General features: G+C 35.2%; 1 protein-coding gene across 4 annotated transcripts in view; it reads left to right on the top strand.

Moving 5' to 3' along the window:
• DLGAP1 (DLG associated protein 1) overlaps nt 1-16419 on the top strand; it is a 1118212-nt gene that overhangs the window by 699288 nt on the left and 402505 nt on the right. For all 4 annotated transcript variants that reach the window (XM_051970400.1, XM_051970401.1, XM_051970402.1 and 1 more), the window contains one exon: nt 10555-11580. In XM_051970400.1, coding sequence (XP_051826360.1) covers nt 10627-11580 — 954 coding nt within the window. In that variant the 5' untranslated portion in view covers nt 10555-10626. The remainder of the gene's footprint in view (nt 1-10554; nt 11581-16419) is intronic.

Here is a 16419-nt window from a genome sequence, read left to right as displayed (position 1 = left end):
CTTTCTTGAAATGGAAATTTGTTGTGCTATATTTGAATCACCTCATGTTATGGACATAGAAATGTTTTTCTTTTCCTTTTATTTTGTATTTAAGTTTTAAATAATTAATTTTTAAAATAAAATAATTTTTTTAAAGTATGATCATGGTAACACCAGAATTTGAATCCAGATCTCTTGGCTCCAATTTCAATATTCCAGAATACTACCTAAGTTTCTTAAAATGTTGAAAGTCAAGTTGCTCACAATTTTTTTCAATGGCTTTAATGTTTTTACTCCATCAAAAACAAGTTACCTTGTATTTTTATCTTTGACATAAATGCCTTTTTTCTCCTACTACACTGAAAGCTCCCAAAGAACAGAGATCTTAATTCTTTTCTCTTCATATTCCCATCCATCAATACAGAGCTTTATATATAGGGGGTGTGGTGTGTGGATTGAATGAAATGAGTGAAGAAACAAAAGTTCAAGTTTCTGACCATATCAATTTCTTAAGCAATGCACACTAATTGCATAAAAGTTGGGATTAGACTTCCTCAGTTTTGCATTGAACCCCAAATACATGGAGAAACAAATTTTGTGCAATAAAATAAAAAAAGTAACAGGATATAAACCAGGATACAAAATTAGATAATCTGATTTCTAATTGAAGAAAAATTAGGGCTTTCCAAGTTGAAAGAGAGAGAAACAAAGAGGTGCAATTCCCTAAAATCAGAAGTGTTTGTATTCAATCAAAGGAATACCAATGTTAAATGGCCAATAAAGGAACAGTTTGCAAAAAAAAAAAAAAAAAAGACCAATAGGTTGCTTGAGATGTGTAATTATAATTATATCCTTGCATCAATCTTCAGATCTGACTAGGTTTCTGGTCAATATAAGGTAGGTCCTTAGTTAAGGGTCCCTAAGCAGGAATGGTCCTGCTTCCCAGCCATGCAAGCTAGGTTCAAACAATATTTCTCACAATTCCCATATTGAATAATTATATGTCAAGTCCAATATCTTACAAGACAGAATTTGGGCTAGATATATATAATTGAATATAAAGGGAATTGAGGTAGATCCAGAATTGAGTCATAAAATGCAATCAACTTGGTTCACTCAATTGCCACAGAAACACTCAGTAAATGTTCAGTGAAGAAAAGAAAGAAGATGAAAAAGGAGAAAGAAAAGAACATTACCAATGAAAATAAGTGATTCTTTTGATACCAATTTTAGGCAAAGGACACATATAGAAATGAAAAGATAGCAGAAAAAAAGATATGCCAAAAAGAGCAATAAAAGGAAAAAGAAAAATGTTCAATATAATATATCTATAGTATAATTGATGAATGAATTAAAGAAATAGCTTTTATTAAGTGATTGTTGTGTGCCAATATGTGCAGCTAAGTGGTATAGTGACTAGAACACTAGGCTTGGAATCAGGAAGATTTGAATTCAAATCTGACCTCAGCTACTTGCTAGCTATGTGGCCCTAAGCAAGTCACCTATTTGTTTTAGTTCCTCATCTACAAAATGAGGATACGTTAAAGAAGAAAATGGTAAACAGCATCAGTATCTCTACCAAGAAAATCCCATGGACAAAAGTCCATAAAGTAAGACATGAATTAACACTACAAATTATGCCAACCAGTACACTAAATCCGAGGTACACAAATGCAAAAGCAACAACAAAAGTCTCGAAACAGCTCTTATGAGTGTGTTGGTCAGAGAAGAGTGATTTGATTTTGGAAACCACAGAGATGATGAATAGAAGTATTGGAGAGATCAAATAGGGAAATAAACATTTATTAGATACCTACTGTGTGTCAAGTACTGTACAAAGCATTTTCCAAATATTATATCATATGGTTCTCACAACCACCCCTCAGGATAGGAGTTATTATTGTGCCCTTTTTGTAATTGAAGAAATAAAAGCAGACAGAAATTAAAAGTCATCCATGATCACACAGCTAATAAGTATCTGAGGTCATATTTGAAATCAAGAATTCTTGATTCCAGGATTGATATGTCTTCTCCAAAAGCAACAATAACATTGTTTTTGCCACAGTTCCTAAAGCAAGGCATTTATGTCAAAGATAAAAATACAAGGTAACCTGGTTTTGAAGGAGTAAAAACATTATAGCCATTGAAAAAAATTGTGAGCAACTTGACCTTCAACATTTAAAAAACTTAGATAGCATTCCGGAATATTGAAATTGGAGCCAAGAGATCTGGATTCAAATCCTGGTATCACTATGATTGTACTTTTTAAACAGATATAGGAATATTGTCAAGGCAACTAACAAGAAGATGACCTGGAGAGATGTCTAGGTGGATTATTGCAGAAACAAGCTAGCTAGAGTGGGCCATGTGAATTTAAACCAATGTATTCAACAATCAGAAAAACATGGATGCCAGGAAAGGAGTTTGAAAATTGAATAGATTGTCTCTGAACACAGTCTGAGTAGTTCCATTGGTCCAGAATATACAACAGCAGGACAGATAGCAAGAAAATGACTGAGCTGGACAACTGTGTTATTTGATGATTAAAAATGCTAATGCAATTTTAGTCTTCATTATGAGTAGCATAGTTTCCAGTATGCCTGAGTGAAAGTTTTGCTGAACACTACTCTTATCAAATAATGCCTTGTATGATATTTGCACATTTTAGTAGAGTAATAGACAAAATGGAGAGTATCCAGAAGACAATGACCAAGATGATAAAGAACTCAATCAGTTAAAGGAATGGAGAATATTTAGCCACTATTTGAGGGATAAGGAAAACAAGGCTTGCTAGCTGCCTTCAAATATTTCAAGGACTATCACATGGAAAATAGATGGGACATGTTCTGTCAGAACTCCAGAGAACAGAAGCATGTATTAACAAAGGGTAGAAATTTCAGAGAAAGATTCAGGTCTCATGTGAGAAAAAAAAAATTCTTAACAATTAGATATGGACAATAAGTGGACTGATCTTAGCTTCAAATGTTCTTCTTTATTAGAGGATTTTAGTCAAAGACTGAATGGGCACGTGTCCAATAATTTATGAAATAAATGCTTACTTAAATATATGTTAAAACATCATGACCTGTGAGGTCCCTCATACATTGAAATTCTATAATTCAGAAGGATGTAAGAGGATAGATTTGTATCTTGGGTAGCATGTCACTGGAAAGAGGGCTAGATTTGAAGTGAGAGACCCAGGGTTAAATCTGCCTCCAATGGGATCTAGAGAAGGCATTTAATTTCTCTCAGATTCAATTTCTTCATCTGTAAAATGAAGGATTAGAATAGGTAAATTACACAGTCCCTCCTATTGAAATCTATTAATATCATATCTGTATGTCCTTTAGCAAGTTAGCCTAATTTCTTCAAAACTCAATTTCCTCATCTGTAGGATAAAGTTAGATGTGTTAGCCTCTAAAATCATATCTAGCTCTCTACTGCTATGACCTTCTGATTGAAGATTAAAGATCTTCAATATAAAAAACTGAACATTTACAAAAATCACTATTAGCCCATTACCTAGCATAAACGTTCTCTCATGATATGGATTTCTCAGATTTCTGAGAAATAGATAGTATGTCCCAAAAGTTTTAGTACATGTATATGGTTAGCTCATGATTCTCTTACAAAAGTAAATTGAAGAAGCAAAAATGATTTATTTTCTGCAGGAGTTTCTTGAATGCGTTAATAGCTCCATTTTAAAGCAAAATGCATGTGCTTGGCACTAAGCTGAAAAACAACACATTTAATATTCAGTAAAAATCACTTTATGCATGTTTCATTTTCAGAAAATGTATCATTGGGCACTTAACTTAATGTACCATTAATAGACCTAATATGTCTTTTAATTTGCTATGTCTGGCCTCAGGTGGTATCATCCAATGTGTAATACTGTTCATATATCAACGATAATTAAATATGGAGAGTATAATTTAAATAATCATGCACATTTTAGGGCAAATATATATAATTCATGTTTTCAGCCCCTGCCAGTTTCACATTCTATTCAGAAAAAAGAGCATCTATCCAAAGCATCCGCTGCCTCCAGATAAAGTTTTGAAAGCACTGTTTTGTATTTGCATATTGAGATTCCATTATATGTAATCTTCATAAGATATATTGTGTGATTGTGACTCTACTAGGTGGTATATTTCTTTTTAAAAAAGCTACTTTGAAAACAATACTGTATTCCATGAGGCCTGTTATAATATGATATATTTTTCCATCTAAATAAATTTATTTCAGTTTTTTGCTGATATGTTCCATAAATCATTTATAAACACTTCCTAACCCTCCCCACTACAATGTACTTGTAATCCCAGAGACCATCACAGTGATTAGACTAGTAATGGCTCCTTTTTGTAGCTAAATTGATTGGATACATTTTTCCTTTATATTCTTTTCTGTTCGATAAAGAATCTCAGTATCTTCAGTGTCTCTATTCCTCTTCCCTCTTTCCCCTTTGATGAAGAATCTGAGTACTTATAGACTCATTGTATATTATTCCACATTCTGGGATTCCCTGTTCAAACCTCCTGAATCCAAGAAATCAGACAAATCTCTGTGATACTACTAGAAGATGAAATTTTTGTTGAGATTGATGATGTAATTCGTTGAGGTTACTCAAAAGGGAACTAAGGGCTGAGCAGGCCAGAAGTAGAACTCAGGAACTCTCTTCCCAAGAAAACTGAACGAGAAGATGTGGAGGTAATAATGCAGGTCATTAGACCATGATTTGATTGTTCCTTCTACATTTTTACCAATGCTGTCTTATTTATTCTTGACCAAGAAATAGGATAGTGCTTCCAATCCCTTTTAGTTTTCATTGAATTTGCTCTCTTTTGAATTAGCCTGTATCTCTCTCTCATCTCTGTATCTCTTTCTCTCTCTCTCTCTCTCTCTCTCTCTCTCTCTCTCTCTCTCTCTCTCTCTCTCTCTCTCTGTGTGTGTGTGTGTGTGTGTATCCACATCTACTTAGAGGTTCATTTCCTCACCACTCACTTTTCAATCATTTTCCATTTGGATTCCAATCCCTCTACTGGTAATAAAATAAATTTATTTAAAGTCATCAGTAATATCTTAACTGTTGAATCTGATGGCATATTCTCAATTCTTACCCCCCTTTACCTTTTGACTACAACTTTTTGACACTTTTAAACAGACCATTTCTCTGGACACTCCTCCCTTAGCTCCTATGTCACTTTTCTCTCCTTGTTCTCCTACCTGTCTGACTACTCTTTCTCTATCTCCTTAACTAATCATTATCCATTCCCTCCTTTAATGGAGGTGTTTACGAGCCTTTGATCAGTTCTATATCTTGAGTTCTCTCTATATGTCTCTCTGTAATCTTATTAACTATAATGGGTTCAAGCTTAATTTTTATGCAACTGATTCTTGAATCTCTATATTCAATCCTAATTTCTTTGCAGAACTTCAAACCAACATTATATTGCTTGACAGATATCCCAAATCCAACACACTGAAAATGAAATTTGTTATTATTCTTCCCCAAATCTTTTTTTCCTCTAACTTTCCTATTTGGAAGTTTTGCCTATTTGTCTCATTGTGGATACCACTATTCTCTAAGTTGCTCAAATTCATCACCTTTAAATTATATTATTCCATTTACTTAATTCCTTCCCCTATATGCTATCAATTACCAAACCTTGTCAATTTTAACCTATAACATCTCCTATGTCTATCTCTTCTTTCTACTCACAAAGATCCCACCTAGTTTGGGTTTTTATCCTAATTGATCTGCTTATTTCCAGTCTCTCTCTTTTCTCATATATTCTCCTTACAGCTTCCAATGAGTTTGCATAGTGGTTAGAGCTTCAGGCATGGAATCAGAAAGACTCACCTTCCTGAATTCAAATCTGACCTCAGACACTAATTGTATGACTCTGGGCAAGTCATTTAACTCTGTTTGCCTCAGCCTCCTCAAGTATAAGTTGAACTGAAGAAGAAAATTTTCTGTTTTGTCTATTTCTAGCATTTCTGTGAAGAGAACCATAAATGGGCCAATAGAAAGTTGGATATGACTAAAAAAACAACTGAACAACTATAGTTTCTAAAAGTTTTCCTAATATAATAGTCTCACCATTATATTTTCCTATGCCTCATGATTATAGTAGGCCCCAAATACATATTCATTGAATTGAATCAACACATTTATCTCCATTCTATCCTGCAAGAGTTCACCATTGCATATAGAACAAAATAAAATAAAATTCCTTAGTCTTCTATTGAAGGATCAAAATAGTCTTGAGGGAGCATCGACGTTTAGTGAGTGTGACATAAATATCTAGTAAAGTAGTCTGAGAAGAAGATATGAGCTGAACAGGAAGAAAGTATCATGAAAATCTAGTGAATAATAAGTAGAACAGGTCATGAAAGTGATCTTTTAGCACCAACAATTCAAGAGAAATCAAAAAGAATGAGGACTAGGAAGAAAGGGACTATCTGATTTGCCAATCAAGAGTTCATTGGTAACTGTGAAGAGTTTACTCTGAATAAAGAGATTAGAAATCAGATGGCAGAGGGTTTAGAAAAAAGTGAGAAAACAGGAAGTAGAGACATCTACCATCTCAAATAGTTTACCCCAAAAGGGAAGAAGTATGAATGATGGCTAGTAAAGATAGACCAAGTGAGAATTCTCTTTAGATCAGGAAGAATATGAGTATGTTAGTATAAAGCAGGGAAATAGCCAATAAACATATCAGGAAAGAATAAAGATTTTTAAAAGTAGAGTGAAAGTAACTGCAGACTTTAATTGTTAGAAAAGACAAGAAAAGATGGGATGAAGAGAACACAAAGAAGTATCAGATTTGGCAAATGAGAAGAATCATGTCTTATCTTGAGCATGAAGAGGAGATACTGAAGGTAGATGTTTAGATCATGTGAGATGAAGAGGAAGGAAGAAGGGAGAAATTTTATTAAATGATTTCAAGTTTCTCTGAGCAACAAGATCCTTAATTAAAAGAGTGATGGTAAAAGTATGCCATAGGAGGCTTTAAGGGAGATGAGATAGACTGGAACACTGGATGTTTTATTCTTCCAATAGAAGGTAAGCTCTTTGAAGACTGGTACTATCTTGTTTTGGTTTTGTCTTTATATCAGCAGTGCCAAGCACAATGATGCCTGAAATAGGCTCCCAATAAAAGCTATTGAATTGAATCAACATGCTTGTCTTCAGTCCATCTTTCCTTATATTTGGTCATTCTTATTCTCCTCCCTAACCAATGAATAAATCAGTGGACAAGCCTTTATAAACCTGCTATAGAACAGGCGCCAATCTAAGCACTAAGATCAGAAAAACTAAAATGAGGCATTCCTTGCCCTTAAAGAGCTTACCTTCTAATGGGGAAGATAGTAATATTTATATACACATATATGCATATATATATACAGAGAGAGAGAAATATAAATACATTTTATATAGGTCTATATCTGTTTATGCATGTTTGCATATGCACATGCACAAAGTTTAAAGTCTATAAGACTTTCATATCTTGGACATCCCAGATAGTTGAAGAGACTCAACTCCCTGCACTCCTTCTGCATTAGGCTAAGGCTTTGTTTGATTAAACTACTGACTTTCTCTCCTTTGAATATTCCAAAATGGTATCTGTGGCATTTTAGAAAGTCTTGTTAGCTTTAGAAGGCATCTAAAGAAAAAAACTGTTTGCATTAGAGGAAGCTGCTATAGAAGCATGACAAGCCAGGCAATCCATTGGAACTCTGTCAGCAACTAAAGGACACATAGTTTGTTAAAGAGTCAAAATAAAATATGAAGTGGGTCATGCTTAAATACCAACTGTGCCACGTTAGAGTAATGAAAACAGAAGTGTGAATTGTATAACAATATTTTCATGATGTTTTTTTTTTTTCCGTTTTGAATAGGTTAATTATTCAGGCAGCTAGGTAGAACTCTGCACTTGGATTCAGGAAGACCTGAGTTCAAAACATGTCTCAGATACTAACTACTTATATATCTTTGAACAAGTCATTAATTTTGGTCTATTTTCTCTTTTGTAAAATAAATAATATCTACCTCACAGCATTGTAAGGAATAAATGATAAAACATATATAAGATATTTTGCAAACTTTAAAGTGTTATGTAAATATTAGCTATGATAATTTTTGTTATTGGATTATCCAAATCTTTTATGATTCCTTCTCTGCTTAACTTACATTTCTATCACCATTTGATCACAGCTCCTTCACTCAAAGATAAGGTAGAGAAGGAAAGAATGTCTAATTCAAATCTGCCAATTTAGCTCTTAAGATTTTTTTTCTTTTATCATCATAGGTAATATCGGATAAAATGTGCCCATAGTTGTGATTATGGAAGCCTAAAGGACCATAGTGACAATATTCTGTTCTTTTTATGCAAATATAAAATAACTGACTTCGCTTACATTAAGGTATCTTCTTTTCTAAGCAGATGTCAAAAACAAAGATAAATTTATTTCAATAAGCATTTATTAAGCATTGAGTGTATGCTAGGTCCTGAATATAGAAAGAAAAAAATGAAACAGCATTTATTCTCAAATAGTGTAAATTTTATTAAAGAAAACATCAGGTAGGTATAAAGGTAGATTAAATAAATAGAAGGATGGATGGATGGATGGATGGATGGATGGATGGTAGAAAGATAGATATAAAATAACTTCTGAGAAAGGATACAAGCCACTGGAAATAATCAGGATAGAGAGCCTATAGAAAAGGCACTTAAAATGAGCTTTTAACAAATCTAGGATTCCTCTAAAGTAGAAGTCAGGAAGAAATGTATTTCAGAAACGGGTAGAGGGATATAGAGACCAAAAAAATGTAATGAAGGAAATAAAGATCAAAAGCGGGGAATGTTGTGCATAGAAAACAATGAGCATAATGCAAACAAGATTAGAAGGGAAGCAACAAACTGGGAAAACATTTTCACAGTTAAAGGTTCTGATAAAGGCCTCATTTCCAAAATATATAGAGAACTGACTCAAATTTATAAGAAATCAAGCCATTCTCCAATTGAGAAATGGTCAAAGGATATGAACAGACAATTTTCAGAGGATGAAATTGAAACTATTACCACTCATATGAAAGTGTTCCAAATCATTATTGATCAGAGAAATGCAAATTAAGACAACTCTGAGATACCACTACACACCTGTCAGATTGGCTAAGATGACAGGAAAAAATAATGATGAATGTTGAAGGGGATGCGGGAAAACTGGGACACTAATGCATTGTTGGTGGAGTTGTTAACGAATCCAACCATTCTGGAGAGCAATCTGGAATTATGCCCAAAAAATTATCAAACTGTGCATACCCTTTGATCCAGCAGTGTTTCTATTGGGCTTATATCCCAAAGAAATACTAAAGAAGGGAAAGGGACCTGTATGTGCCAAAATGTTTGTAGCAGCCCTGTTTGTAGTGGCTAGAAACTAGAAAATGAATGGATGCCCATCAATTGGAGAATGGCTGGGTTAATTGTGGTATATGAATGTTATAGAATATTATTGTTCTGTAAGAAATGACCAGCAGGATGAATACAGAGAGGACTGGCGAGACTTACATGAACTGATGCTAAGTGAAATGAGCAGAACCAGGAGATCATTATACACTTCGACAACGATATTGTATGAGGACATATTTTGATGGAAGTGGATTTCTTTGACAAAGAGACCTGAGTTTCAATTGATAAATGACGGACAAAAGCAGCTACACCCAAAGAAAGAACACTGGGAAACGAATGTGAACTATCTGCATTTTTGTTTTTCTTCCCGGGTTATTTATACCTTCTGAATCCAATTCTCCCTATGCAACAAGAGAACTGTTCGGTTCTGCAAACATATATTGTATCTAGGATATACTGCAACATATCCAACATATAAAGGACTGCTTGCCATCTAGGGGAGGGGGGTGGAGGGAGGGAGGGAAAAAAAATCGGATCAGAAACGAGTGTCAATATAAAGTAATTATTAAATAAAAATTAAAAAAAAAGAAAACAATGAGCAGATCAATCTAAATAGAAAGTAGCATGAGTGAAGAGTATTAATTCACTGTAAGATCCTAATGTAGACTGAAACAAGATTATGATACCTTCAATGATTAAAAAGAATTTTGGGGAAGGAAGGAATTCATCCAAATCACTTATAAATAACATAGCAATCATTTTGTTATTGTTTCTGTTAAGCCATTTGAGCCATGTCTGATTCTTCGTGAACTGTACAGATTTTCAGAGACTAATAATTTCCATGCCTATGATCTCCACCAAAAGTTTTAATCAACTTTTATCTGCTTAGAGGTTAAAGACATTCTTTACAGGAAATTTAAGCTATAGCCAGGAGTTGAAAGAAAGAAATGTGTCTTTGTTCTACATTTATAAAATGAGATAAATGGGCAGAGTGCTTTGCAAGTCCAAAAATACTATATGAATGTGAGCTATTATTATCACTCTAAGACAATAATTATCGCAAGAAATTCAAGATACAGAAAGTGCATTTATGATAAGAAATGGCTATTTACTGAGAACAGTTTAAATAGCTCATCAATCTTGTTCTTTATTTTTCTAGGCCTTTCTCAGAGACCTGTCTGGAACATAGCCACATGGTGTAGATGACATTGGCGGTCACTTAGCATCCGCAATGAAAGGATTATCCAGCAGCCGTAGTCACCATCACGGAGTGACCTGTGATTCTGCCTGTGACTCTCTATCTCATCATGCAGACAGGAAGCCATACTTGTTAAGCCCGGTGGAGCCTCATCCTGCTGATCACCCTTACTACACTCAGAGGAACTCCTTCCAAGCTGAGTGTGTGGTCCCCTTCAATGACCCCCTGGCCAGCAGTACCTTCCCCAGGAGGCATTACAATTCCCAGCAAGAGCTGAAGGAGGAATGCGCGCTGGTTCCCCGCAGCCTCGCTAACAAGGCAAATCGCCTTCCTCCCAACCTCCTGGACCAATTTGAAAGGCAGCTCCCCCTTAACAGAGATGGTTACCACACCTTGCAATACAAGAGAACTGCTGTGGAGCACCGTAGTGACAGTCCTGGAAGGATCCGTCACCTGGTCCACTCCGTCCAAAAGCTTTTTACCAAGTCTCATTCCCTGGAGGGACCATCCAAGGGGAGCATCAACGGAGGCAAAGCCAGCCCAGATGACACACAGACAATGAGGTACGGCAAGCGAAGCAAGAGCAAAGAAAGACGGCCAGAACCCAAAGCGCGTTCCAACGCTTCGGGATGGTGGAGTTCCGATGACAACTTGGACGGCGATGTCTGCCTCTACCACGCCCCCTCGGCAGTGATGACGATGGGCCGGTGTCCAGACCGCTCCGCCTCCCAGTATTTCATGGAGGCTTACAATACAATCAATGAACATGCAGTAAAAGCCTCCAGGAGTAATAATGATGTCAAGTGTTCCACCTGTGCTAATCTTCCCGTCAACCTGGATGCCCCTCTCCTGAAGAAGAGCGCTTGGTCCTCAACCTTGACAGTGAGCAGGGCTCGTGAAGTTTATCAGAAAGCTTCAGTTAATGTGGACCAGGCCTTGGTAAAGTCAGAAACCTGTCAACAGGAACGATCCTGCCAATATCTTCAGGTAAAGTCTCTGCGGAGTGGCTGCTATTTAGAAGCACTAATTTAATTATGGTAGTGCTCTGTCTTCAATATTGTTTTAGTATAATAGTGGAAAGAATATAGGGCTACATGGAAAGAAATAGATTCTCCTCTTGGCTCTGATATTAACTAATTCTATGACCCAGGGAATGATACTTAACATCCATTTATCTTAGTTTCCTCATCAGGTCAGATTTGAAAAATATTAGGACTCTGCATATACTTGTGTACATGCAGACTGGGATTTTCCATGTGGGATTCCTCCACATGGTTAGCCTTTTCATTTACTTCATGTTTATTCTTTTATATATTTTTCTCTCCCTTCTTCACTGTCTATTTAATTGTTACAAAGATCAAAAGAGATAAGAATGGTAGTAAACTCTGAAAAGTCGAGGTCCATGTAAATGCAAGGTATCATTATTAATACTTTGCTTTTCTCCTTTCCTAAAAGATATAGAATAGATCTGAAAAAGAAAAAAAGTTTGAAATTTTTTGTTACTTACAAGATTTGGTGTTTTGTAATTTTTCTTCTACTGTAAAACTCTGGAGAGAACTGTTATGTTAGGGGATGCTTTACCAGTACCTCTGTATTTATCAGTATGTGGGGAACCATTCCTAATAGAGGGAAGAACAGCACAGTGGGAAAAAACATGAAATTGGGATTTAAAAGTCCTAGATTTGAACTCAAGTTCCTTCTCAATTCCTCTGACATTTTAGATGTCTCCATAAAATGAGGAAATTGTACTACATGAGCTCTGTGGTCCCCTTCAGCCTTGATGCTATAATCCTATTATCCCTGGCACTTGCTTAAGTGAGAAGGCTTCCTACTGCTCCAGAGACCATATAATCACAACTACAGAAACACAACATGGATAAGTTCCAAAAAGGCAGCATCAATAGAATTAAATACAATAAAAGTTAGAATATAATACATATAAATATCAATATGCAAATCACACACATATATTAAAGTTGAATAGTACCTTCCTAATCAATACCCAAAGTCTCTTCCTTCTTTTCTTGAATCTAATCCTTCTTATTTATTTTAAACAAATTTCATATGTTGGTGTGTGGAGAAAGAAAAACAGGAGTGCATGAAGACTGCATATACTTGTGTACACGCAGACTGGGATTTGCCACAGACCCATCCTTCCATATGGCTAGTCTTTATATTTACTTCATTTTTATGCTTTTATATATTCCTCTCTCCTTCTTCACACTCCTATTGTGAAAGGAAAAGCAAGAAAATGTGCCTTTTTTGTGGTGTTCCCCCTGACTGTTCTTTTCTGCTTTGAAATCATGGCCCACCTGCAGGCACCATCTCTGCTTTGTAAAGCTATCATGGTAGCCAAGAGTTAGTGCCCCAGAGAATGGTAGTGCAGAGGGGCATTGAGCAGTATCTCAGGGTCATATCATGTAAACACTATGACCTCTCTGAAAGAAAACTCAATAAATCAATGAAGCATTTATTAAATACTTAACAATATTCAATGTATTGGGTATAGCAATAGAAAAGGCAAGATGGTCATAAGAGAACTCACACTCTATTTGAGAGAGAGAGAGACAATTATATGTAAGAATTATATAAGAAAATATAGCTATAATGAAGTGATCTAGAAGTCCTATGAGTGCATCTGGGATACATATGGCAAGTATCATTAGGTAATATGGCAAATCCTAAGGGCATCAGGGCAGAACAGATGATAAAGTTCTAGAAGTCCATCTCTCTAGATGGATTGTAGTCATTTAAATATTCCCATCCCTACCCTCATACTTCCCCCTCAAGATATGGTATCTGAAGAAAGTAACAATGAAGGAAAGGCAAAGGAGCAGGATCCCCCTTCTGTCAGTACTCAGCTGCCCCAATAAGGTGACCAGAACAATTGTCACAAATCACTCTGTGTAATACAGTCATTAAATATGGTGTCAGACTCTTCCCGTAAAGAATTCCTTTATGAATGTAATTTAGTTTCATCCCTGAAGTTAGTGGCCTAAATAAAAAATTTTGGCAAAGAAAAAAAGGTGGCAGAAACTTTAAGAGGTATAAATAACAATTTTTATCTATGACTACTATGTGACTTTGGCCAAGTATCTATGCTTTAAGTAAATGCATGAAAGGATAGATGGAAAAGGTCTAATAGGATAATGAGAGGTTGGAAGTGGATTTGAGTTTTGCCTTTGCAGGTAGATTTAAGCCTCCATAATTTCATGCATCCTTCTCTCTCTCCCCATCTTTCACTTTAGAATGAAAATATCTTGAGGTTGGGGCATAGGAAATATAGCTTTATGGAAATTGTTTGCATATAAGTGGAATACTATTTTAAAGAGATGAAAAGAAAGTTTCAGAAATTTGAGTAGATATGATTCTGTATTTCAATCATATAAAAAAACTTCACGCTATAAAGATTTGAAATTTTCAAAACTTTTACAGTTTCTACTTTCAAATTTTTGCCTTCATTTAAGTATGAAATCTTTTTAATTCTGAAATTATTCTAAATCATTAAACATAACACTAATCAAATTCTATCTTGGGGAGCAACAAACCTGACTGGAGAGTAAAAACACCCAACCATTTGCAAAAATAAAAATGAAGCATACATTGTAATTCTGTCCCACCTTCATTATTTTGATGGGATCAAATTGCAAGCAATATTTTGATTAGTAACACATTTCAGAATTTTAGTGTGATGCTATAAGAATGTGGTGGGTTTTTAAGTGAAATAAATGGGAAGTAAAGTCATTTATAGCAGCTCTTTAATGTTATTCTCTAGCCAAAAGTTTGAAAAATGGTTCCTGAGTTCTGTGTGCTTACCTGGTAAGGAGGAGAATGAGAGTAAGCAAGAGAGAGTAGAGTGAAAACACTAGGTCTCCACTGCAAGGAAAGTAGGAAACTTACCACACCTCGAGGAATCCTTCCGAAGGTACGATAATCTCTAGCCTAAGGGCATTTCAAACAGAGGGTATTTTAATTTATTAAAGGTATTTTAATTTAAAGCCACCAGCTTCCATGTATTGATTCAATTTTTAAACCTACAATATTGAAAGGAATATAGAAAAGTTTCCTGCTGTAGTTCGTTTTAGTTAATATGAACTATATAGATTACCAGTTATTAAAAGTCATTATTAATTAGAGAGGCAATGTAGTATCAGGCAATTAGTTTGGACTTGAAGCCAGACAAGATATCTGGGTTTAAGTCTAGCTTCAGATGCTTATTAATTGTTTAACTAAAAGCAAGTCATTTAAGCTTTCTGAGCCTCTCGGTTTACTCATCTGTAAAATGGAAATAGTAATACTATTATTATAATGCAGAATAATGCAGGACAAAGAACACCAACACCATAGAGATAGCAGTTTAAAAAGAATCAATTACTGATCACACAGGGAGGTGGAGAATAAGTGCCAACAGGGAGCAATCTTAGCTTGTGGCTCACATTGCCCTTGGCCAAGGGTGGGACAGAGTGGGATGATGCCAGATGTGGAATCTTGCAACAATTTTTGCACTCTGATCAAAGACCCAGAGTCCCATGAGGTCAAAACTTATCAAGAGATTTAGGCAAAGAGCCAATTGGCATCAATGGGAAACTGCCCTATCGTCAATAAGAGAAGAGAATAGTATAGTTAGAACCAGTAAAATGAGGGTTTTTTCTGACTTGCCTAGTAAAAAGAGAGGAATGGGGGGGGCAGCAATGCAGAGAATTAACTCTAACTGTGCCATCCAGTAAGAGATTAGGAGAGGGGACTCAATGTCCAATCTTTGTCTTAATTTGCCTTAGCATATATGCGTCTTGGGGGAGACTGAGGCTGTACTAGTCAAAGTAATTTTCACTGGTTCAAATACCTATATATTTCTACATCAGAAAGTAGTGAGGATCAAAATAAATAACAGTGATAATAACAGACATATATAGTTAGCCTTATTTCATTCTTCCTGTTTGTATACTCAAGACCTAGTACAGTGTCTTACATATAGTAGGAGATTAATGAATTCTTGTTGATTTGACTGCCACTGCTTTCAAAGTATACAAAACACTAAACATTCATGATTTCTGTGGGTCCTCACAGCAAATCTCTGAGACAGTTTTGGGCACGAAAGCAGGGAGAGCGTTCCCAATATATAGATGAAGAAAATGAGACATAGAAAGATTTAGTGACTTGCTCCGGATCATGCATCTAATGTTTAAGGCAGTGCTTGAACAAAAGTCTTCCTGACTCCGTCTCTTCTGAAATCTTAAAATGGTCTATAAATGTAGATGAATATTATTAGTTGAGACCAGGTTGAGATTTCACAAGCATCTTTTTTTTCACAAGTTTTGCATTTCCCACTAAGGAGATAAACACAGTGCATTGTGGACAAAAGTCTGTAGAGCACGATTTTAAAAGAATTAATATTTTAGCTTCTGTCATTGAAACAGATACGTATAACTATAGCATAGAAATGAATATATTAGGTCATTATCTCTTTCTACTTTATTTTTATGTAAATATGTCTAGATCTCACTTAGTATAAAAAAAAGTACTTGAATTATTCGGATTTGCACTATATTTTTCCATTACTAGAACCTAAACTTTACATAATTATAACTTTGAAAAGTGTGTATTTGAATACATGCTACATCAATGGGGACCTTGCTGTTTTTATGTAACTATAGAAATATATGCACATATAAACTCATATGAATTCTCTCAGACCAATAAAAGAATTATTAGATTTTTACTTGACTAGCCAGGCTTTATTCTTTTCAACAACTGCTAAATAAACTTCTAGTAAACCAATTGCATGATGTTGTTACTGTGACTATACAGGAAACTGATCAGTTCCAT

Source organism: Antechinus flavipes, chromosome 1 (assembly GCF_016432865.1).
Source record: "Antechinus flavipes isolate AdamAnt ecotype Samford, QLD, Australia chromosome 1, AdamAnt_v2, whole genome shotgun sequence".
Lineage (NCBI taxonomy): Eukaryota > Metazoa > Chordata > Mammalia > Dasyuromorphia > Dasyuridae > Antechinus > Antechinus flavipes.
The sequence above is the reverse complement of the archived record's forward strand: the minus strand, read 5'-3'. Positions and strand labels throughout refer to the sequence as shown.